The sequence below is a fragment of the Cryptomeria japonica genome, chromosome 3, assembly GCF_030272615.1.
Source record: "Cryptomeria japonica chromosome 3, Sugi_1.0, whole genome shotgun sequence".
Taxonomy (NCBI): domain Eukaryota; kingdom Viridiplantae; phylum Streptophyta; class Pinopsida; order Cupressales; family Cupressaceae; genus Cryptomeria; species Cryptomeria japonica.
Genome location: NC_081407.1, coordinates 531176051 through 531202574, shown reverse-complemented (window position 1 = coordinate 531202574; position 26524 = coordinate 531176051). Strand labels below are relative to the sequence as shown.

Below are 26524 nucleotides of genomic sequence, written 5' to 3'. Positions count from 1 at the left end.
TATATTCCATATGCTCATTTTCGGACCCAGAAGCCAAAAGTTGAAAAGGTTAACAGTTGCCAAAAGTGTTCCAAGGTCCGAAATTCACTTTAGACCTCCAAATTCGGACCCTGGGGCCGAAATTTCTAAATATGACAAAATCGCAAAAAAGTGTTTCAAGGTCCGAAAAACACTTTAAGTGTCCATTTTCGGACCCTGGGGCGAAATGTTAAAAAACGCGATTTTGCAAAAGCGCCTCCAGGTCCGAAATCACTTAAGTCCCTCTTTTCGGACCCTTGGAATAAAATAAAGAAAACGCGTAGTTTTAAAACGGACGCTTCAGGTCCGAAAACCCGAAATATCCATTTTCGGACCCCTGGGTTTAAAAACGCGAAATATAAAAGGACGCACTAGGTCCGAAAACTGGCGAAAGCGCTTCAAGCCCCGAAAAACACTTAAACGCCCAATTTCGGACCCTACCTCCGAAGTTCGCTTTAAAACCGCGAAATTTTCAAACGCGCTTTTAGGTCCGAAATCAGGGTAAAATCGCCAAAAGACGTTTAGCGTCCGAAACTCTGAGGTTCATTTTAAAATCGCGAAAACTCAGAAATTTGTAAAATCGCCTTCAAACTCCGATTTTGTAAGCATGTTTGGGTCCGAAGTTCACTTATATTGCAAAGGTGGTTTAGCTCCGAAAATGAGAATTCGCCAAAACGTGAAAGCTCTGAAAATACACTTTAGATGCTCATTTTCGGACCTTGGGGAGAAAACTAAAAACGTGAAGAGCTGCAAAGTGGCCCTTGGGTCCGAATTTGCCTTTAAAATTTGCGAAATATATGTAAGCTCCGAAATTTGCAAAAGGATGGCAAGGTCCGAAATTCGCCTTAAGTCCTCAGACTTCGGACCCATGAGCCAAAAGTGAAAGGTTTTGAAAATTCAAAAGTTCAAATGCTCCAAATTTGCAAAAACGCCGAAGGGTCCGAAACTTTTTGCAAATTTCAAAAGGTGCCCTCCGTTCTCCAAAATTTACCAGAAAAGCATGAGTGTTATGATTTTAAAATTTGCAGAAGTTCTCCAAACCTCCAGAATCGCGCCATGAACCCATTTAAAACGTCCAACACTCGAAAGGTAAAATCGCGCAGAGGTAAAAGACCAAGGATCAGATTTCACAATCGAAGAGAAAGAGAAGCATTTTCAAGATACATCCCACAAAGAGCTTCTCAAGCCAGACGTCGTAACTAAATTTAATGTTTGTTAAAATTAGATTATTTAATTTTTCAAATTAATTTAATCAAGTGAAATTGGTTGATCGTAGGACGTCATCGAAGAACCAGGAGAGAGACCTGAAACGCAAATCGAGGAAGGATCGCAATTCAAGGCCAGGCGTTGAAGATTGGAAAAGAAAAGATGCAGGAGCGCAAGAGCAACCGAGCATTGGGAATCGTGTCGTTGAACATAGATGAAGTCCACTGGCGAAATTGAAGGCAAAAGGCAAAAGAACACTCAGTCTATGCATTCTCGAAAAGTGCACAGATGGATTTAATTCCAGGAATTCAATTCCTAAAAAGCTGAAATTGCTTTATTGTAAACTGCCTATGGGTCCCGTGCAAGATATTTTTGTGGATAACTATTCCCAACCACCAAGAAGATTGGATAGACCTGAATTTAAGCCAAATAATGGCAGGTAGTTGAGATAGTGGCTGGTTGGATAACTGAGAATTAATTCAGCATGGGTCAAAGCTGTCAGCTTCTGGAAGACAGATCAGGGCCCTTGGATGCAGTCCATCCTGGCCTCTGATTCAAAATTGTAATATCTATAAAAGGCAGAGGCCTTTCTTCTGTAAAGGGTTAGATAGTTAGATTGTTAGAGATTGAGAGATTGTTAGAGATTGTTAGAAATTGCTAGATAGTTAGATTTTAGAGTTAGAATAGGTTAGATCTTAGCAGTAGCATAGAGATGCTGCAGAAATTGTTGTAATAGGCAGTTGAGATCAATATATGAACATTGATTTGGTGTTTATTGTCTTGTTTTCATCCTGTTTGCATGGTTTCTTTCAGCATTTTAGATAGATCTTTCTATTTTGGGTGTGCAGGTATTTGATAGATTCGGGCTCATACCACTGAGGATCTGCTGATTGTATATCCTTTTGTGTGGTTAACCTGAGCCTTCGATTGTGCTTAGTTCAATTGCAGGTGTCCGTCTGAGCTGCGCCAGAATTGGGTGCTTAGCCGTGCGTCTCCAATCTGAAAATCTTCCAAGTTCCTTTGAAGATTGCACCGTTCCTGCAAGGTTGTGAGCCATTCTGGCCAAGCAGGAATTGGTTATGTTGAATCTGTCTACCCGCATACCCGTGTTGTTAGTTTTAGATCTCCTAAACCTTTCCTTTTTCTCTTTATTGCGTAATTCGAGAATCACAACAGACTAGCTTGTTGCAAATCGTAAGTCCCCCTTGTGTTTCCAGCATAAACACATCAAGCCACTGAGAGATCCCGCAGTCAAGACCTGACAAAAGAAACCTTGAGGTAGTCTCCTTTGATCAAACTTAGAAAACAGCATTAGAGACTTCCTTATCTCAAGAGAGAGTAGGATAATCAGTCGGCTATTCTATTCTGCGTTGGCCGTATGAAGTTTGCAGCAATGCGATTTCAGACACGTCAACAGAGTCATATAACGCTTTCAGATGTTATTTCCAGCTTCCGATTTGGGCTCCATGATTCTTGGAGGGAGTGTCTATTTATAGTAAGTCACCCGATTGGCTTCATTTGTCATTATTCTTCATTGGGGTCACTCCAATGTGATCAGATTTCAATTCGGGTACTTTTTTGACAATTTTCGTCAAATTGGTGAATTAATAGCTTATTTTTCTAAGTATTTTACTAAGGTCGCAAAAATTAATTAAAGTATTTTAAATGCACCTAAGTGTGATAGCTTGTCGGAACCGGGGGAAGGAGTTTTAAATCTTGGAAGCATAAAACAAGGACCTTGCATGTCAAATTTTCATTATTTTAATGAAGAGGTCATTTTCAAAGCTTAAAAGGACTTTAATTTATAAAGTGACTTTATAAAGGGGTTCTTGGGAGACATAAGTTAAAGTTTCTTTATATTTATTAAAGAGACACTTAAGTGGGTGACTAAAAAGGGGAAATAAAATAAAGGAAAAGTTATTTATCCCACATTGACAAGGCAGATGGGCAACTTCCAAGATGAAGTTATAAAATGAATTGAAGAGCTCATTCTTGAGCATGCTTGGTGAATGGATGTTTGAAGTTATTGTTAGCCTCTCACAGTGAGGTTTGTGAGGACGAAATCCCTCATGAATAACATTCTTCTCGCTGTTGTAAGACACAGTCAGGAGAATTAATGGTGTTCTCACTACAAGGAGCACATGGAGCTTAAACTGAAAGGTACTTCTAGTTGCAGGTTTACTTTCAGAAGTTTGTTTTGAATGCATTTTGAGTTTAAGATTGGAGACCATTAGTGTGGCAAAGATAAGTCTGTTACTTCTGGGCCGTACTCTTCTTGTTGGGCCATACTTTCTTGCTGGCCATACCTTCTTTGACAGAGTCGTACATCACTACTGGGGCTGTACTGAGCTGGCCGTATTTGCTGAGAACATACTTGTGGGTTGTATTCACCGTGGAGACCTTTACTGTTTGTTGTGACATTGCTGGGAGTGCCATACAGGTCTATGAACATTGGGGAGGGGACGTGGCAGACCAGATATCAGCCTGAGGGTGTTCGTAACTGCTGCTACTATTCTCTAAGGGTGCCATACCAGTCTGCTGCTGCTGCCAGGGGGCTGTAAAGTTGGAAAACCCAGCCCACAGCACCAAACGTATTTGGGACTCATTGCAAACAAACTAAAGTGTGACGTTAAGGGGGATTGGGGAAGAATAATCTGCTGCTAACGCATTTAATGATCAAGCCATGGCTGAAGCTGTACGAGGTGATTTTGTGATTCAAAATCAGATTAGGGACTGCAATTTCTGGGTATGTACAAACTGATTGTAAACTGGAAACCATGTACCTTTCTTTGATATTAAAGACGATATGAGCTGATTCAAATTACAACTCAGATTTATGTATGTTGCTAAATACTTAGCATTATTTGACAGTAGCTTGTTTATAGTTATAGTTTGATATGAGCATTTGCCTACTATTGACATATTGCAAACAAGCAAACACCAATTTTTTAAAAAAAATCAGACCATTGATATCACAACCAGGGCAGTCTACTACAGTGGTATCAGAGCATGCGTGCAAACTGTTCGACAAAATTCCATTGAAAGTAAAGTCAAAGAATTAGACCAGAACAGGGGGTATCATTACAGATGAACATGCAATGCACCTGCTAGACCCATCAAAGCTGGGAATGATCAATTTACTCACTCTTCATTGTAACTCCCTATTAGGCCCTTGTCCTCCATCTCCTCTGAGTCTATTTTTGTACTTCACTTGACAACTATCTGCTAAAGAGATGGCTGCATGAAATTCATAACCCGAAAATTGATTCTCAAATAATCTACCCAAACTTCACCTCCTTCCAACTGTCCTGCATGTTCTCTTTGTGGTGCTTCTAAGAATTGAGGCATTAAATGTCTAGGAGTTGTTCTACTGGTTTTCTTGGAGTTGTTGACCCGCATATTAGCATTACTTCCCTCTCCATGGTTGCCATTATTTCTGTTACTCATGATTTGTATCATTTGAGTCATTAATTGAACCTCCTGGTGCTTTTCTCTAGTCAGATCATTGAAAATCTCCATGAGTCCATAGTACTAGGATTATGCTGTTCATTTCTATCATCACATTGTTGGCGAAATAAAATTCTTCATCATCCATCACATTAATGGCGAACTAGAATTCTTTATCATCCATCACATTAATGGCGAACTAGAATGCTTCATTATCCACCATTGAAATTTCTAGAAAATCTGTGTCCTTCAAATAGGCAATGGTATTTGGGTAGAAAAATCCTAATGGAGTAGTTGCAGGGGTCATTTCTGGTCACTAAGGGTGTCTTGGAAGAATTTGGAGGTGGTTGAGGCAAATGTGAGTAAATGTGGAGATTCAATGCAAGAGCGGAAGGTCAAGACTAGACATAACAAAGTAAGTCCAAAGTTTGTCAAAAATCTGCAAAAGGGTGAAAATGAGCAAAGGAAGCAATATGGAGATATGAGCAAAGGGTGAAACCAATCCAAACCCAAGCAGAACCACACCCAGATTGAAGTTTTTCATTGCAAAAATCACCCTTTTTTTTAGTTTTGTTTAAATTTAATTAAGGCAACATTTTGCAAGACACAAATGGCAGAAAACCAACAGAGGGAAATTGTAAGAGTGTGCAAAGCAACAACATTTACACTTTACCAACCAATACATTTTAGCTAGAATTAGTCTTTTGGTGAACTATATGTCCATTTTGGTATATGATGATGAAAACAGGTTTTAACATCATTAAGATCAAAATGATCTGTTGAACCCATCAAGATATTTTAAAAACTTGAAGCTAGTCATGCTGCTCTAAGTTACTCTTCAGCATTGTCTTTATCAAAACGCTAAGCATATCCTTTGGGATAACATATGATTTTTCAGGCAAGTCTCCCACATATCTTTCTTCAGCCAATCCATAGGATGAAAATCTGATATGGAGATCCTTTGTGTTTTGAAAGGGTACTTGAGTCCTTGCTATGTGATATAGCTATTCGCTTTATTTCTCTTTGGGTGTGTGACCTAACTATGTGGGAAGGTGATGCAACACATGTGAAAACACATAAACCACTCCAGTAACATAGATGCTTGTCTTTATATCACCTAGGTCTTTGATTACATGCCAAGCTCTTTCTGCTCAGTGTAAGTACATTGGTACAATGCAATTGTTTATAACTAGACACAACCAGAAATACTTCTACTCTTGCCTGAACAGTTAGGGGTAAACATATGATGCAATCTTGATTTAGATTATTGATATTCTTGTAATAAAGATCTCAACTATACAAGAAAAACAAAAATAATTTAGGTTTGGATATTAATACTAGTTTTCAACGGGTGTTTATTTTTAATGCATTCACCAATATATTTGCCAATGAGGAAGCATGACTTCAGGGTCCAAGTTCCTGGGTTTATGCATTAGCATCATCCTTATCTATCCCTCTTTCTGGTATTAGAATCACTTAGAGTTGCTTGAATGCTGTGTATACCTCTAGAATACCATCTGATGAAGGCCCGTGATAATCACTGACTGCAAAAATCAGAAAGTCCTCCCTACAGAAACATATTAAAATACTTAGCAGAATGTCAATAATCATTTAGCAGTACTAAATTAAAATAATGTACTAAATATTCAAACCTTCTTTCTTTACTAAAATTGATATTTGAACTTATAATCCAAAGATCACCCCTGCATTTCAATGATAACAACAAGCATGTCACCCTTTAGTAAATTTCACATGGACCAATAATAAGAAAGGCCTTTCCATTATCAACATATTGATTTGCACAACCAGAAAACGAAAAGGACAAGACACATTAAACAATAAAAATAAGACACAAACAAAACAATATTCAAGGTTGTTTATGACTCTAACAAATGACTTGTGACAAAATTCTAAACGAATTACTACCGTTGAATATAAGTATTATTTCTGTTCATGACTTATTATAAATGAGTCACAAACATTCAGTCAAAGTATTATTCCACTAAATAGTGTATAACAAAATAATAAATAACTTAAAAATATTTACTAAATGTATTATTTCTTATGATAGCATGAAACATGTTTTGAAGAGCTTACAAATTAGAGGAAGAATGGAAAAGTAGATAGTTGAATATTGAACAAGCAACATTGTTTTGCAACAAAAGGCAAACAACTCTGTACTAAAATAAAAAAATGTATTTAGTTTTTTTTAACATGCAAATCCATAAGGAATCTGTAAAAGTTTTAACTCTAATTACAAAGAAACAATAATTCATATAGAGGTCCCAAAAAGAAACCTTTTCTACTTTAACAAGAAAACACAAAATAAGTCTTCCTCTAATGATAAACCTCTATAGTAATGACTATAATCACATTGTATAAAATCCAAACGTACAAAATGATAATGTTAAGCATAGAGAAACTTTACGACTAGAGACATAATCATCAAGACACGCACGATGTTAAGCGTCCTATTCATCTTTAGATTGAGTATAGAATATTCCATATGGAGTTATGCACAAACTTCAAGGCTACAAATTATTTAATATATAGATATTTTAAATATTAAAATTTATACAATTAATTTGTATACCAAATTTTAAAGTAATAATTGTTTAATGTTTTTAGCAAGTATTTAGTGTCAAAATATTGCATCCCAAATTTTTCCCATGTTTACTCGCAAGTTTTTGACAAGCAACTTTTCAAAGAGGTTTAACACCAACTCATGTGAGAACTCAGCGAGTACAACCCCAAAACTCATTGGACACAAAAAATACAAGGAAACGCAAAAAAAGACAAGGATTTACATAGAAAAAACACTTTCTTTTCCTACCAAACCTATACAGCCACAATTGAAACTCTGCAATATTTGAGTGTCCGTGAGCATATTAATGAGGTTATAGTGGATTCAAGGAGCAGCTTTGAGGAATTTAGTTCCTTTTTTTCCCAATAATGCAAACTCTTCCTAACATTTTAGTATTAGGTTTGCAAACATGATGATATTGATTGATTATTGGAATCCACTACAGATCTGAAAACTCTCTTCAAAAAACCCCAGGCAGCCCTAAAATATATAAGGCGAACCCTTGAGAGAGTACGGCCTGATTGAAAGAAGGAACAGCAGGATTTATGAGCCCTTAAACTGCCTTAAATCTGCAAAATAATTGATCTTCAATCTGCTCTTGAATTGATCCTCTGAATGCCCTTTTTCAACTTTGTAAATCAGAATCCAACGCACAAGTATATTCTTTGGATGAGATTATCCACTAAATACCCTTGGATGGTATCTCACACCTACAAGGTTTGTCCCCTTTTTGTGAGTTTTCATTCCTAGAAAGCTTGAAGCTTCAACAAAACCCTTACTCTTCAGTCTCCGGCAATTTTCTCCAAAATGAATAAGTGAATGATTGCTAAAAAAAGACTTCAATTAACCTTTTATAAGCCTCCAATTAGATGCATTTAGCAAATTACATTTAATTTCACTTGATGGCATTTAATAAAGTTGGTGTCCCAATTAGGCTTAATAATTGACCTTATATCATTAATATAATGTATGCAATAAAGACCCCTTATATCCCTTTATAATATAAAGTCATTAATTTGATTAATATTATTAAAGTGGAAACTTTAATAATTTAATATTAATCATTTACTGCAATAAATGCCAATATCAAGACATTTATTTAATTCTGCCAACTACCCATTAATAGTCGAGGTACCCTCCAACCGTCCAAATGAATTACTATAAATAGTATGGGACCAAAATGCTCAAGAGACTTACTACAAATAGTATGTTCAAATGGAGCTTGAAAGACCTTAAGAAGGCAAATCGCCAAAAAACTAAATCTCAAAGATGGAGAGTATTGAAATAACCCAAGGGTCAACTAAAAAGCCCTAAATCACCCACAAAGAGACCCTTAACCACCAAATTAGCTTACAGGGACCACTGATAATAGGCTAACCTCTGAAAATAACTAATGCTAAGGAAGGCACAAAAATGGGGACATTACAGTCTACCTTTCCCAAAGATCGCTTGTCCTCAAGCAATGCCAATACTGATCCAAACTGGAATCAAGAATGATCTTAAGGTCCCATGTCAATCTCAGAAAGGATCCACCATGCTAATGTTATGCCACTTTGATCATAACTAAAAAAACATCGTACCAAACCTACACTCTCCTCTCCTAGAACCTGTTGACGTGTATTTTGTACACAGCCAAACACAGAATAAAATACCTAAAGGTACCTTATCCTCTCTTGAATAAAGTCTTTGAATGCTGAAGATATCGCGAAAAGGATCAATCAGGATGACTTTAAGGTTCTTCGTTATAGGATCTCTACGTGTGGATAAGCTCTCTGTGGTATGATGTGATTTTGCTGGAATCACAAGGGGACTTACACTTGATGACTGAACGTCTGATTTGCTTTGAATATTGCTGGAACACAGGATTTTACTAGCTTTGATTTGAAAAAAGGAAAAAAGATGAGGGTGAGGAAAGGATCTAATTCTGATACTAAGAATGTAGGAGCAATGAATGATCTTTGATGAAATTCTAACTAAGTCTTGTTTTGACATCACAGGACCATCTCCACAAGGTTAGTGCGATCTTCGAAGGAAAGCTTTATGATGTTCAAATCATCACTACAGGCATAGACACCATCAGGCTGATGCATATCAATGAAGAAGCGACAATTGAAGTTAAGCTTAAGCTGAATGATTCCAGTTGACTACACAAGGCAAGTCTGCAATCAACAAACTGCTAGTAGTATGGATATACAAATTTCACCATCAATCAAGCACATTTCTTCCACTCATCTAATAACATGAAATCAAATATGAGAAGTATAGAGACCATGCAAATTGTTGAATCGACCCATGAATTTCACCATTTCTTCAATGAAGTTTTACAAGTCTTTTACAACAACACCTTGGCAACAATCTTTGCCTTCTCTCTCTACTCTACTCTAATTGATATTCTATCAACTGACTAATTCACTATTCTAACTATTCACTCCCTACCTTCTAACTGCTTCCAACTGCCTTTACAAAATGAAGAGTCGAGGCCTATATAGTGCCCACAATACAATTCGATGGCTAAGATCAATTTGAGATCAATGGCCAAGATTCAATAATGAAAACCCTAATTAGAGTTTGTTACAACCATTACATAACATTTAATGCTTGACCAATGAGATAATTGTATTAATTGGACACATGTCTTCTCTGGAAAATTCAACCAATAGATAGCTGGGGTAGGTACATCAAAGTTTGTGCCACCTCCCATGAGTTAGGTACATTGAATCTGGACATGCTGAGGTGGACCTATCCGACTGGAGGAGTGATGACTAGGATGCCACCTCGTCTGATACTTGTAACTTGGTAGATATCCAATTTGGTGATGCTGAGAAGCTAGCTTTAATTAACTCTTCTGGAACTATCTGCTTCTTCAACGAACCCTTGCTCTAACTTCTCTTGTCTTTGATGTGCAGGATGATGATGTACCTCGCCTTGGAATGCTGGATTGGAAGAGGTTAGTCATGATGATGCTTGACCAAAGAAGGTCGTCCTTGTCGATGCTAGACTGGAGGAGGTCGCCCTTATCCTTGCTTGATCTTCTTTGATGATACTGAGTAGGAGGAGATCATCTTTGTCCTGGACCGGATCTTCTTTGATGAGAGCTTGCCGACTTGTAGATACTCCAGCCTTAGGAGTCGCCATCTTGATGCCTACACAACATTTCAAAATTAGTAATATATCTTGAAGTCTAGAAATTAAACTTAAAAGGAAGATTTAAGATTTTAATTAGGAAACTTCATGATAAATCTAGAGTTATCATTTCCTAATTAACCATGCAATACTTAGACTTTTCTAAAGATGTGTCTAAAAATCAAACCTTAAACAAAGGTGTCAAGATGATTTTGCCATACCTCCTCTTGAGTATTAAACTCTAAGAAATGATGCAAAAAAATGGATTTTGCTAGGCAAAATTTAAGTCAAAATTCTCCCTTGGATGAATTGCGCTTCCTCTAACTTCAAAAGAATAGACTCCACCCTCTTTGATCTTCAACACTTAAGAGAAATTCGCTCCACTCTAGCTAGATTTCGCTCCTTCAATTAGCCTTCCAAATTCGCACTTGAAGCAATGATTGAATGATTTGAATTGTGAAAAAACACCTCCAATATATAGAGCACTCACCCCTTTGCTCCCACTAGGCCGACTTGGCAAAAAGAGGCTAAAAAATAAATAAAATTCCAAAAAAGGGGGGCCGACTTGGCAAAATAAATGAAAATAAGGCCTTAAGCGCTTTATATTTAATTTTAATTTAATAAAAATTAATTTTAAATGCCTCCAAGATAGAAGTTCGATTTTTAAGGCTTAAAATTAATTTATTAAATGCCAAAATGTCTTTTATTTAATGCCAATTTAATTTTAATTTTTTCAAATGCCTCAAAATTAGCAATTTTGGCGATCTAATGCAATTTGGAGAATATTAATTTTTAAAACAAGGCTTAATGAAACTTCCTGAGGATTTCGCCCTGGACCCTCTCTAAGGGTCAGGAGCGATTTTTCATTTCTTGCTCAAATTTAGCACTTTTCTACCTCCAAAATTTCTTCAAGACATTTCAACTAGGTCCTTTCACTGAATTGCAAACTTAGCTCAATCCAATTTTGGAGAAAAGGCGTGATTTTGAAGTTTCTCGCTATGGGCCCTCTCTGAGCGTCCGTAGCGATTTTTGCAATTTAGGCTCGATTCTTCATCATTTTTCATTAAAACTTCATTCATCATTTGGCAATGCCTTCCCTTAATCCACTCCAACCAAATTCGCTTTGTTGTTGTAAGGTAAAACGAGGATTTTCAACAATATCGCTATGGGCCCTCTCTAAGGGTCCATAGTGATTTTTCGTTGTGGGCCTTCACTAAGGGTCAGGAGCGATTTTTCATTTTCTGACCAAAATCATCAAGTTTTAAATGCAAAATAATATTCATCCCGCTCTTGGAGGTCTTTTCTCCTTGTCCAAACCTTGCCTTAGCACCATTTTGAAGAAAACATACATTTTTGAAAATCTCACTGTGGGCCCTCTCTGAGGGTCCGGAGCGATTTTTTGGTTCTAGGCAAATTCCTTCATCTTTTAATCTTCAAATCACCTCCAAGGCATAACACATCACGTTCTCCTCCTGTCCAAGCAAGATTTTATCTCAATTCTTCAAACCAAGGAGAGAAAACTGGAAAATCGCTATGGGCCCTCTCTGAGGGTCCGTAGCGATTTTTGTAATTGCCTTCAAAATATTGATTCTCAACGATTTCTTTTCACTTCAAGGCTTTTCAAACATCGTTTCTAACCCATGCCTAACCTTAGCTTTCCTCAAACTTGGATGAAAACTTCCTATTTTAGGTTTCTCGTTGTGGGCCCTCTCTGAGGGTCCAGAGCGATTTCTCGTTGTGGGCCTTCAGTGAGGGTCAGGAGCGATTTTTTCATTTTGGGTTGATTTCCTCTTGTGTTGATCCTCCAAATTATATTCAACGGATAGAGCATGCTTTCCTTCATCCCTTCCAATCATAAAATCACTTTGATCTTGCAAGAATAATGCATATTTGAAAATCTCACTGTGGACCCTCTCTGAGGGTCGGGAGCGATTTTTGCTACCTGGACCAAAATACTTCACTTTTCATCTAAAAATCACTTTGCCAAGGGAGATGTCATCTTTTTCTTTGCTATGAATAAAAATTCATGTCCAAGAAAGGTCCAAAAATGTGCACACAAAGAAAATCGCTGTGGGCCCTCTCTGAGGGTCCAAAGCGATTTTACCTTTCCTAGGCAAAACTCCTTCAATTTATCATCTTTGATCAAGTCTGGATACCTCATTATGTTCATTCTATCCTTCACCATGCTTTTGACCTCTCAAGTCAACCAAATAAGGCTAGCAATGACCCCTATGAGATTTCTCGTTGTGGGCCCTCTCTGAGGGTCAGGAGCGATTTTTCTGTTTTCAACAAGGTCCTTCATCATTTCAAGTCAAAACTTCTTCAGGCGGGTGGAGAAAGTCATTCATTTCCCTTTCATGCTCAAAACTTGGTCCTTTTCCATTGCAAAATGAAGGAAATCAAAATCTCGTTGTGGGCCCTCTCTGAGGGTCAGGAGCGAAATTTGACCTTTTGAACTCTCCGTCAAGATAATTTTATGGAATATAACATTTAAGTACTTATACTTTAAGTTATATTCCATATATACTTTCAGGATGTTTGAGAGTGGTTTCAGACCTCCAGGAGTTATATTGCAAAATCTAATTTTTGGAGGTTTTTCAGTTTCCAGACTTAGTCAAATTTCAGGATCAGGACATTCCAGACTTAGCCAAATTTCAGGATCAAGACTTTCCAGACTTAGCCAAATTTCAGGATAAAGACATCACTCCAGCAGGACCTGCTATCCAGGGGATCCCCTTGGCGACACTCAAAATGCAAAGGCTAACAGACAAAACCCTAAAAGACCTAAAAACAAACCCTAAAAAGCAAAAAGTAGGGGTCCCCATTTGCAATGGGGCGATGTGTGAAATGGTCACAACAGAACCCCTAAAAGTAACCATCATCGAAACCTAGACTGAAATGGCTGAAATTTATATCAAGAAACATCTCTTGCCAAGCCATCTTAGTGAGATCCATAAATGCAATCCTCAAGCCTAACACGATCTTGGGTAATAGGAAAAATAACCTACTCAACCATAGAACAAAAACCTCAACATCTCTCCTCATGATGTCCCAGAAGTGAAGCAAACCAATCCCTAACAAAGGGCTGGTATAGAATATGCCAACAAAATCATCTCTAAAATGTAAATCATATCTCCAATCTCGAGTCATTATCTCACATCTTAAAACTTCACCTGGGTCCCAAATCATCACTCCAACACATCCACTGAAAATGAAGAGAGAGATATCTCTCATAGTGTTACTACTAACTATTTTTGCATTAGTCCAAAATAGTCACGCTGAGTTTTAAAATGTTTCCAAAATAAGGACATATGGTAGGTTTATTCATACCCAAGGAATAAGTCACCTGTTCACTTTTTGCAAAGGGCTTCCATTGATTTTCAAAATACCTTAGCTTTGTAAAACAAGTGTTTCAATGAAGCTTATCATGATCAAAAGGTCAAACTGAATATATTGTCACCATCTATTTTGGAGGAAAGTTTGTTTTAGTTCTTGTTTTTCTTTGACCAAATTAAAAGAGCCTAGCTGTTTGAAAATGTAATCTTTTTCAGTTTAGGTTTTACCACAGTTCAGCATTATTGCATTAGCATAACCTGAGTTAAGTTTTCTTTACCAAGGTCTGGGTTATATTCAAGAAGAAACCCTAAGCCCCCTTAAGTCTCGACTTGCAGTTGGAAACCAGCTATCATGGCGGCCATGAGTAAGGAGAACACTTACAGCAATAAAGGACAGTTACAACATCTTAAAGAAAGGATTAAGGGGTTTTCAAAATGCATTATCTTAGTCCAATATCCAAATGTTACATCCCACTTGTGCCCTAGTTGTTTATATGTTGTGATTATGCTATGTTATATGTGTGCCCTTGTTGATCTATGCTATATTTGAGAGATAATTAAACGTGCCCCAAATGTTTCATGTTTTAACTGAATGAATGTGCCCTAGATGTTCATGTTTTAATTGAAAGATGATGCCCTCGATGTTTATGCATAGAAAAATTGAATGATGTTAATTGTACTTAGAACAATGAATTGATGACTCATAATTGTTAGATTGATGTTTTGATAAGTTAACATTATGGCATTAAGATGTTTTACCTTTGTTAATATTATTTTGAAAATGTCAGGATTAAGACGGGATTGTTGAGCTAACTGGTTTTACTGGCCAAGTGTGTGCAGGAGTTCGTTGTCCTCTGAGAAGGGGGGGGAAGTATCATCAAGTCGGGAGGTAAGGAGAGGAAAAAACTCATGCCATTTGGAAACCCTAACCCTGAGTCAGGTCATCTCACAATTGACCATGTTATTTCCGTAAGCCTGTTGCATCAAGTAACCTTTAGTGGTCTTTTTAGAGATTTTAAGGTTTCACGACCCTAAGTCATTGTTTGGTTCCCAAGTTAATTTGTTGTTATTATTAATTAATTCATTATTTTTTATTTTATTTTTGATAGGTAAATAGCTGCAAGGGGTAGCACCCATTTATGTTAATATAATAAAGAGTTTGCATGATGATACTATCTGCTAACTACTGACATTACTATGCTTCGCCACCATCTCCTACTATCTAACCAACCCGATGAAAAACAAAATGGGCTATATACCAGTTGTGCGAATCGCACACCCATCCCCGTCTTGGACAGGGACCCCCCGATTTGTGCCTTTCTGTCTTTGCAGAAGAGGAAAGGGATATGAAGGGTCAATTTGGTGAGTGATGGAGTCTGGAATGTCATCTTGATCTCCAAATGCCCTGAAATTTGGCTAAGTCTGGAATGTCCTGATCCTGAAATTCGGCTAAGTCTAGAATGTCCTGATCCTGAAATTTGACTAAGTCTGGAAAACTGAGGAATCCTCCAAAAACTAGAATTTGCAATATAACTCCTGGAGGTCCGAAACCACTCTCAAACATCCTGAAAGTATATATGGAATATTACTTAAAGTATAAGTTCTTATACTTAAATGTTATATTCCATAAAATGATCCTTCGGCAAGATCTTGACAAACTCACCCAAGTGCCCAAGCTTGCACTTCTTGAGGAAAAAGCTTAAAATGCCCAATTTCGGACCCTGGGGCAAAAACTGGAAAATGTCAAAAAGTTGCAAAAAGACCCCAGAGGTCCGAATTTTACTTAAGTCCTCCAATTTCGGACCTTGGGGCAAAAACTGGAAAATGTCAAAAAGTTGCAAAAAGACCCCAGAGGTCCGAATTTCACTTAAGTCCTCCAATTTCGGACCCTGGGGCAAAAACTGGAAAATGTCAAAAAGTTGCAAAAAGACCCCAGAGGTCCGAATTTCACTTAAGTCCTCCAATTTCGGACCCTGGTGCAAAAACTGGAAAATGTCAAAAAGTTGCAAAAAGACCCTTTAGGTCCGAAAATCACTTAAGTTGGCCCAATTTCAAACCCTGGGGCCGAAATTCGAAATTTTGATAAAGTTGCAAAAAAGTCCAAACACTCCGAAATTTGCAAAAGGTGGGTTTAGGTCCGAAATTCACTTAAGTTGACAAAACTGGCTAAAGGTCCGAAAAGTGAAAAAGTTGTAAAAAACCCCAAATGGTCCGAAAATGCTTTCTAAATCTTGCAAAAAGACCCTTATGGTCCGAAATTCACTTAAAACGCCCAATTTCGGACCCTAGGGCCGAAATTCAAAGTTGTGCAAATTTGCAAAAAGTGTTAAATGGTCTGAAAATGCCTCCAGTTCGCCAAAAGTTCAAAAACTCTAAAATTTACCTTGAGTTTGTGAAAAGGTGGCTAAGGTCCGAAGTTTTTAAATGAATTTGCAAACATGTTTAATGCTCCGAAAATCTTCAAAATCCCAAAAGCGTGGTAAGGTCGGAATTAATCTTTAAAATCGCGAAATTGCCCAGAGGGCCAAATTTCGGACCCTAAGGGCAAAATAAAAACTTGTTGAAATTGGCAAAAAACAGGAAACATCCGAAGTTCACAATTTCCTTGTGAGTGCCGAAAATCGCTAAAAAGGGAGTATTGCGCAAGAGTTAAGTTAAAGAGTTTAAAATTTGCAAAATCTCCAAAACCTCTCCAAGGTCCGAAATTTGCCATAGTGCCTAGAATCGCAACGCACAGGCCCAAATATAGAGAATTCGAAATTGATAAACCCCCCCCCCCCCATTCTCCAAAATTCACCAGAAAAGCATGAGTGTTAGGATTTTAAAATTTGTAGAGGCTCTTCAAACCTCCAGAATCGCGCTACAAGAAGTTTTCAAAACGCCATAAACCCATTCAAAACGCCCAAGACTCCAAAGATAAAATCACACAGAAGTAAATCGCCCAAACACTATCAAGACCAAGGATCAGATTTCACATTCGAAGAGAAAGGAGAAGCATTTTCAAGATACATCTCACAAAGAGCTTCTCAAGCCAGACGTCGTAATTAAATTTAATGTTTGTTAAATTAAATTATTTAATTTTTCAAATTGATTTATTGAAATTGATCGTTCGCAGGTCGCGGGACGTCATCGAAGAACGAGGAGAAAGCCTCAAACGCAAATCAAAGAAGGATCGCAATCAAGGCCAGGCGTTGAAGACTGAAAAAGAAAGATGCAAGAGCACGAGAGCAACCAAACATTGGGAACCATGCCGCTGAACAAAGATGAAGTCCACCACCGGGACCAAAGACAAAAGAACACTTTGAATGTTCCAAGTCTATGCATTCTCAAGAAAGCACATAGCTGGATTTAATTCCAGGAATTCAATTTCTAAAAAAACTGAAACTGCTTTATTGTAAACTGCCTATGGGTCCCGCACAAGATATTTTTGTGGATAACTATTTCCAACCACCAAGAAGATTGGATAGACCTGAATTAAAGCCAAATAGTGGCAAGTAGTTGAGATAGTTGCTGGTTGGATAACTGAGAATTAATTCGGCATGGGTTAAAGCTGCCAGGGGCTGGAAGGCAAATCAGGACCCTTTTATGCAGTCCATCCTAGCCTTCGATTCAAAATTGTAATATCTATAAAAGGCAAAGGCCTTTCTTTTGTAAAGGGTTAGATAGTTAGATGGTTAGATAGTTAGAGATTGTTAGATAGTTAGATTTAAGAGTTAGAATAGTTTAGATCTTAGCAGTAGCATAGAGATGTTACAGAAATTGTTGTAATAGGCAGCTGAAATCAATATATAGACATTGAATTGGTGTTTATTGTCTTGTTTTCATCCTGTTTGCATGGTTTCTCTCAGCATTTTAGATAGATCTTTCTATTTTGGGTGTGCAAGTATTTGATAGATTCAGGCTCATACCATTGAGGATATACTGATTGTGTATCCTTTTGTATGGATAACCTGAGCCTTTAATTGTGCTTAGTTCAATTGCAGGTGTCCGTCTAAGCTGCGCCAAAATTGGGTGCTTAGCGGTGCGTCTCCAGTCTGAAAATCTTCCAAGTCCCTTTGAAGATTGCACCGTTCCTGCAAGGTTATGAGCTATTTTGGCCAAGCAGGAATTGGTTATGTTGAATCCATCTACCCGCATACCCGTGTTGTTAGTTTTAGATCTCCTAACCCTTTCCTTTTGCTCTTTATTGTGTAATTCGAGAATCACAGCAGACCAGTTTGTTGCAAATCGTAAGTCCCCTTGTGTTTCTAGCAAAAACACATCAAACCACTGAGTAATCCCGCAGTCAAGACCTGACAAAAGAAACTTTGAGGTTGTCCCCTTTGATCAAATATAAAAAATAGCATTAGGGACTTCCTTATCTCAAGAGAGGCTAGGATACTCAGCTGGTTATTCTATTCTGTGTTGGCCGTATGGAGTTTGCAGCAATGCGATTTCAGACACGTCAACAATACCTTATCAAATTTAGAGGCAACATCTACTAAATCTACCATTCACTACCCAACTACCACTACATGCCACATTTCCCTACCTAAACATGAGACTTGCTAAATACAAATTCACAGCAAAAACCGAAATACGGCCATGATACAAAAGGACAGACCAAAAAAATACACAACAAAAAACAGAGGCATTTATCAGATCACACCAATATCTGCATCTTCTGGCTCAAGGGCATCTGGGTCATCTTCCTCCTCTTCTTCAGAGTTCTGCTCCTACTTTATCACTTTACGGGTTAAGAATGCTCATAGCACTACTGGGCATTCCATTCCACAATCAGCATGTGCCTCTGAGTCCGCCATCTCTTCCAGAAGCTTGTAATCCTTCGGGTTCCGCTCCTCTCCACAACCAAGACCCCACTCATTTTCTAGCTCTTCTTCCCCATTTTCTAGAATTCCAATGTCCTGCCGCCCATACAAACCCTCCGCTACAATATACTGCTTCTTACAGGTTTTGCCAAAGCCAGCAAGAATGCCAGTAACTCACGACAAGAAAGAGATGATGTGGTCCTTGCCCTCCCATTCTGCAACTAGGCTTTGCTATTCCAAGGTTTGGACAACCACAAACTTTTTCACCTCCGCATACTTTGCTATTCCAAGGTTTGGACAACCACAAACTTTTTCACCTCCGCATAAGCACTAACGGACATATAGTAGTTCTGTGGAAGAGGGGTGCGCAAATTGTCATCAACATTATCCAAGACAGCATCAATTTCCCCCAGAAAGCAATGTTTGAACACCATTTGTGTGATCTTTTTCACTCAAGGCTTACTGACCCCCATGTAGATCAACATGGCTACAAACATAGCCGGGATGTCCGAATTAACCTAGTAGCGGTGGTAGACTCTAAGAAATTCCCCACCAAGCACCCTTTTAACTGCATGCAAGATGAGGGGGTGCTTAGTAGCCATCACAACCATCAATCGCTTCTCAGTAATCTCAACACTACACGCTTCCACACAAAGGCCAAATGAAGTGTGAGAAAGTAGAATAGGAAGGCCTTTAAATAAACCCAGTCCATGAAAAATCATGATGGTCGATCTTTAGTGAGCCGTCTACTCATCCTCTAGAAATAAATGCTTCCCTCGTGCCGCACGATTACCATTCTTTCCAATGTTTAAAGAAAAATGCAATGTGTAGTAATCATGTGCATTTAGTCTCTAAAATCAAACAAAATGTTTCCACGCCAAAGTTTATGCAATAATAATTGCAAAACGCCCAACTAGCATGCCACAAATACTAGGTAGGAAACTATCATACGGGTTCATAATTGAAACCCACTCCAAAGTCCCTACGAATGCCAAATTGATATGACTGGCAGTACTTGAGAATAATGCATTACCTAAGAGCGCCACCGCTTTTGCCAGCCTATCCGCCACCTCATTGCCTTCTCTGTATATGTGGCTAATACGAAAATCCTCCAAGCTGTCCAACATTGCTTTGATTGGCCAAAGCATTTGATTTACGATCCAACATGGGGTCACATTCTTTCTCATTGCATTAATTTATTATTATTATTTTTATTCTTAATAAGTAGATTTAAATTTTCATTGGCTCATGTTGATAACGTAAATGTATTAATATATATACCAATTTATATATCATATGCAAATACATGCATATGAGAGTACGGATATACGTCCATATATGTGCTCTCATAGACATGTACACATAAGACATAATTTCATATATATAAATATATGAATATATAATCCTTATGATCTTGCGAAATAAGGTCCTTTTGTGCAAACATTGGTCAATTTTATTATGGATATTTTATAATATAGCCAAGAGTATAAAATAAAGGGGGGGCTTTGATGTTTGAAGTAGTTTTTAAATCTTCCTTAAAGCCGCTAAGTGTATTAGGTGTTACAAAACAAAGGAATCGGATTAAAACATCAATCCTATCCTTAATAAAATACGTATTAATAAAAAGCTCAATACAATGTCTTTGAAATGCATTATCGAGCATAATATGAAATAATATGTACAAATAAACTTTCACGCCATGTATTCTCATTTTTTTTCATTAAGGCGATTCCTTTAGAAGCTTCGATTGGAGGAGGCCATTTGAGTGATCTGTTGCTTCTTCCGGAAGACAAAGATTATGGAGGGAGGGGAAACAATTTTTGGCATGACTCTTACCTTCACCGAGAAGGAATCGCACATGCTTTTGGCGTGATTTTTAGGGCAACAGGGAAGGAAAACCATTCTGAAAGGCATATAGGCAGGTTTTTGGAAAAAACGAGGGCTCATTTCTTCTTTTTTTAGTCGCTGCAAATAAATTTTTTGCTCTGCAAGTTAAAGGTCATAGGCTCTCTTCAAACGTGGAACCAAAGGGGGTTCATTGTGAAAGGCGTTGTGAAGGATAAACTCAGCTGCTTTATTCTTCGTTATTTAGGTCATGATATATTTCCTAAACCCTAACGGCTTGAGCATATTTATATTTGTCTTTCCAAAATTGAGCAAAGAAAAAAGGAAAGAAAAGGTTATAAAGAAGTATTAGCAGTATGTTGTTCTTTTTATTCTTGCATTGTGCATAATAAAATTGAAAACTCTCTCTCTCTTATTCTGTTCTAAAATGTGAAAGAAAAGTTATCTATGCTATTGGAATGCAGTTGTTATATCTTACTAGTTAGGGTGTCTTTCTTTCTTCAACTGAAAAGATTTCTTGAACTGCAGTAGGGATAACCATAATTCTTGTTCAAGCTTTCATTTACTGTTTTTTTTTTAAAAAGCCTCGTAGCTTTAGTTGAAAAGCATGATAAAGTTTGTAACCCCATAACAGCATTTTCATGATAAAGTTTGTAACCCCATAACAGCATACAGGAGTGTGTGTGTACGTGTGTGTATATATATATATAGGTCTATATGTTTATATGAAACATACCATTCTCTGTATGTTTGAAAGAATGGATTTGACTTATAAACAAAATGAGCATAGCTGGGATGAATATACTAGAGCAGTACCGCTCAGAAATAGTAATGTTACATCCAGAAAATGCGAACTCTTATGAAACTTGTATCAATATTAATCTATTTTCAGAATTAAACCAAAATGGGGAAGATTCATAGCATTAATGTATTCTTCATGTTTACATAACCCCACACATACACACACACACACATTTATATACATATATATCTGTGTGTGTGTGTGTGTGTGTGTGTGCGTGCATATATATATATATATATATATATATATATATATATATATATATATATATGAGCATATACATACATACATACATATATATATACACACACACATATATATATACTCATATATATTATATACGTACATATATATGTATATATATGTATATTCATGGGTGGGAATTATAGCCTGAAAAAAAGGTTACTGTAAAGATATGCAGAAAGATACCGCTCAGATTAGAGGGTTTGCATACCAAAAAGGACTTGTATTATGAAGAAATTACCTTCTTAACTTGAGCTGTCTCAGATTTATCCAAGTCTTTAAAGTCATAACAATGAGGCTGATCTATCATTTTGAGATTTATTTTCTCTTGCTCATGTTAAAAACTAAAACCCTAGTTTAGGAAGGAAATGGGTATGAGGAGCACAGCTGTACCGTATTGCAGTTAGCATATCAACTAAAGAGAATACCCTCAAAAATTGCAATGATAGCAGAGACATGTCATGCATGGTGTTCATTCCAAACTTAAGGATTAAACGGACAGCTGGCGGCTCTTAAGCCTTTACCTTCCCAATCTAGGGAATTAATTGTGTTCTTTAATACCTCTTTGCAACTAAGTATGAGTAAAATAAAACAAAACCTTCTTATGAGAACTAGGGATGATAACAAAAATCGTGTAATACTATTGAGTAGCCAAGAGTCTCTATCTGAATACAGATAAGGTCAACCATAAGTTAATTCTTATTTGTTTCTAGACCTATAACCTAAAATCTTAAGTTGAAGGCCGAGAAGGGTGGTGATTTGGATAGCACATTAAACATGCTTGCAATGTTTAAAACCTTGGCCAAGGTGGTGCTGCTTAAAGCAAGCTACCGTCAAATCACTAGAACCAGATACACTTCTAGTCAGAAGTGTCATACTAGTTGAGGGTTACCCATAGTGTATGACCGACTAGATTATGAAGGTCCTAAACACCAAGTCTCAAATGGCATGAGTTCAACTTCATGTTACCTCCCTGCGAAAGGTCGGGCCAATCCAATCAAATATGGCACGGGGGACTAGTAAGTTTGTGGTTGGGCGGAAAAACGCCCTGCTGATACTTTCCCTCCTCACTGGTCAGTTGATAAAGTTATGAAAGTTTCAGACTAATGGCATTTGGAGAAATGTATTTTCTAAACCTTTCCTTTCAATTCAATAGAAATGTTTAAAGTTACATTTGTATTTTCTATTCTTGCTTTCCGCATAGTTCTTTGTTAAACTCAAGCTTTCAGTTAAGATCTAGTTTCATTTCAGTTATTTGATTGTTTCAAAAAAAAAAAAAAGTGTATCTTTCCTTTCTATAAAAAGTTGCAAAGTTGATGTTTTAAATGCTTTTTTTCATTTCAGCATGTTCCACCAAATCCAACAGTGGAGGAGACTATGCCAGGTTTGAGGACTTATTTTCATTCATTAAAGTTGCTTAGCAGCTGCATTGTATTTCACATTGCTGTCTTTTCAGTTCGTTGATGATTTCGTGGGAAAATGGTAAAAGAAATTAATGTTTATAAAGACCTTGACAAGGGTTATGGCAGACGGTAGGTTAAATGATTATCTTAAATCTGTTATGCCAATGAGAAAAGCATGAGAGGTGAAATACAGAAGTCATGTGAGTTAATGCGAATGGAAAGGAGATGTTAGCAGTTCAAGCAGAGTGAATGGTCAGCCACCATATGTGATGATTGTTTTTATGTCAATTTTATAAGTGGGTATGGATTTTGTGAGTTCTGTAAGTGATTGGTTTATTACTTTCTTCAAAGCCCTTAGAGAATGCTACAGTCTGAGGAAACAATCACAGCTCTGTGCTGATCCTTGTAATGATCAACTCTAGCTTAATGGCTGTTAGGGTCCAAAACTTGACAGTAAATATTCTCTGAGTCTTTGAAGAAGCTAATTAGGAATACAGAGAAAAGCTGGAAGGGTAGTCTAAAGGAATATAGTTACAGTCCTCTACAGAAAAAGGAAAAAGTGTGGAGATAGCTAAGTTCATTGAAAGCAAGCTGCACAGCAATGCAAAGGTTGAACCTAAGGATAGATCAGGTTGTAGACTTAAGGGAACGCACATTTATGACTGATAGAAAACATAATAGTCTAAGTTACCGGTTCCGGTTCGGATTCAGGTTCGGATTCGAGTTCGGATTCGGGTTCGGATTCGCGGATTCGGCAAAAAAAAAAAAAATTTGGGTACGGGTACGGGTTCGTCCATACATATATATATATTTTTTAATTTTTTTTAATATATATATATATATATGTTCAAACTTCAAACATCAAAATTATATATGTTCACAGTTCAAACATACAAATATGAAACATACAATGTAACTTTCCCATACAATGATACATAAATGATAACAGATAAATGCAAGTAGAATAGGTTGAATGCATGTTTTGATGCATGAAATGCATCATAGAGGGGCAGATTAGGGTTTAGATGTAAAAATAAGATTAAAAAAATTGTTTTTTAATTGTTTTTAATTGCTTTCTAACCCGTGGGCCCCGTTTTTGGGAACCCACGGGCTTGGGTTCACCCGGGTCCTCTTGGGTTCGCCCTGGGTCCCACCCGGGTCCTACCCAGGCGGCTGGGTTCCCTGTGGGTCCTGCGTGACAGGACCCACAGGGAACCCAACCGCCTGGGCAGGACCCGAGTGGGACCCAGGGCGAACCAGGCTGGGACCAGGACCGGGCAGGGACCAGGACCAGGACCCAGCCAATTTAGGCAAGAACCGGTAACTGAGATAATAGTTAGTGTTAATGCTTACATTGGAGGAGGTAACAAGCATGGACAGTTACCAAGGTTAAAAACAGTGATCCCAGTAGTGATAGAGCAGAGTTGTTAAAATAGGCCTCAAACTCTAATTTCATTTGTTGAAATAATACAGAGGTCGAGGATATTACAAAAGAATGCATCGAGTTAGTACAGTACAATGATGTTGGTTGAAAATTTTGTAAACTTGGGGAAACATACAAAATTGTGGTTTCAACCACAGCACACGAGTAAAAACTCTCCTAATTAAGGGAAGGCTCCCCCTATCTAACTACAACTTCGAAAATAAAATAGGATGGGACAGCAATCTTTCTTCTTTTTTCAAGAAAAACAATATCCTTTTCTCTTCACAGAAAAGAATAGCGATTGAATATGAACAGCAGTAACCACTTTCAAATGAAATGAAAGAAAGGAAATGAAGTTTCTTGAATGCTCAAAGACTCCCGTCACTTCCTCCGGGACGGGACAGCAATATCAAGCTCAAAGATTTGACTATTGGAAGTCCTATCTACCCTTTGCTATACTAAATTTTACAACGAATAAAAGATAACAGCTCAAAGACTGGAATAATCTATTCTTCTAACACAAAGACAAGAACTAATGCAAGATCAAAGACTTGCTGCTATTTCTTATCAAACAGTAATTTTTCCTCAAGAATAGACGCAAGCTCAAAGACTTGCTGCTCCTTCAAGAGAGTTTCCTATTTTAATTAATCTTCTCTACTTGCAGCTCAAAGACTTCAAATCAGATTGGACTAAGCTCCTTTGGAAACACTTTGCATAGAAGAAATAAAAAGATTCAAACTCAAACATGTAGCTCAAAGACTCAAAACTTGAGTAATCCTTCTTTATTATTCTTCAAAAACTTTCAATCCACATACATAAGCTCAAAGACTTCTTGCTGTAAATTTGGCAGAGTTTTTGCTTGCTTTCCAAAAGATATCAATTACAATGAACTCCTCAAGTATTTATAGAAGAGGAGCCTTGAGAAAAAGGTGGGAGGATCCTAACTAACTTGAGAGATTCTCTCAACCACCAAGACTCATTCAATAACTAACTGAGACTTCATTAACTAACTAAGAGTTACTCCAACTAACTAAGACTTATTCCAACTACAGTCCTAATCGGACACAACTTGTAGTTACCTTACATGTAATTACAAAACCGCAAGTGATGTGTAACTTGCTTTTTACAAAAAATACTTTTACATGCAACTTGTCAAAACTAAATTACAACTACAGATTACAAAAGAGGGAAAATTCAACTAAGTGTTGAAAAACAATTAAGTTGCATTTTGTGCAGACACAAATCCTCGAAATTTCTGGACGCTCGCTTGTAGTTCCTCGAGATTCGGTTCATGGGTGTTCTTGGCAACAACCATGGTCTTCACAATAGTGTCGTGACAGCGGAGGAGCGCAGAATTGTTTTTATCCAGGATACACTGGATTTCATGCAGAAAGGCTTGGTGTTTCATCAATGCTTGAATCGAAGCTGCCGAGAATTGTTCGCTCCTCCATTCATGATGAATCCTCATTTGTAAATCAGCAAGAACTTCTTCTTCTGGAATCAGCTCTCCATCCTGACTTGCTATGTTGCAAGAGGCCCTTTCACAATGTGAGACAATATCTCGGTAAACTTCACCCCAGAATCTCCTTGCATCACCTATCTCCTCAATGAGGGATTTAAGAACAAGGGTCTTCTTTTCCAGGAGTTCTTCAAATTCCAAATACATAACCCTAAAAGAGATGATGGAATGCTCCTGCAAAATCCCCAACTGTTGTTGGGGCATGGTACGCCAGATTGTCAAACTTTCTTCAACACTTTCCAAGTTCTTTTTGAAAGTATTAGAAGTCTGATCCAGTTTCTCCTCAATAGTCTCTAGTTTAGACATTATTTGAAAAATGTCTTTTATTACTTGTACACATTGATCATGAAGTTGATCAACCCAGGAATCCAGTGCTTGTACCTTTTGAGCAGCCCTTTCCACTCCACGAATCGATTCTTGGGAACCAAAAGAACCTATGGAGTTACTCCCTTCAGCAGCAGGTTTTGTGATTTTATGAATGGCTGCCATAAGCTATCGGTTTTCCTCTTCTAGCTTGTTTTTCTTCGCTAGAAGCTCATCACACCTTTGCACCAGTGAAGCAAAAGAAAACTGAGCATCAATGTTTAATGACCTCATGCGTTTGCTTGCCCAACTCTATCCTCGTAACCTTATAATCAACAACTGACATTTCATCAAGTGGCTTATCTACAATAGGTTCCACAATTTCAGCTACTTTCATCTTGTTGCTATCAACAGTTACCCTAGAGATAGTCTTGGCCTTCTTAGCAACTTTGGATCTGGACTGTT

General features: G+C 37.5%; 1 protein-coding gene across 5 annotated transcripts in view; it reads right to left on the bottom strand.

Moving 5' to 3' along the window:
* The window catches only part of LOC131075078 (uncharacterized), a 257750-nt gene that overhangs the window by 114214 nt on the left and 117012 nt on the right, over positions 1-26524 (bottom strand). For all 5 annotated transcript variants that reach the window (XR_009113168.2, XM_058011888.2, XM_058011887.2 and 2 more), the window contains 2 exons: positions 6324-6374; positions 6175-6238 (listed from right to left, as the gene is read on the bottom strand). Coding sequence is in view for 4 of the 5 variants with exons in the window: in XM_058011888.2 (XP_057867871.2) it covers positions 6175-6238; positions 6324-6374 (115 nt within the window). In the remaining variant the exon portion in view is untranslated. The remainder of the gene's footprint in view (positions 1-6174; positions 6239-6323; positions 6375-26524) is intronic.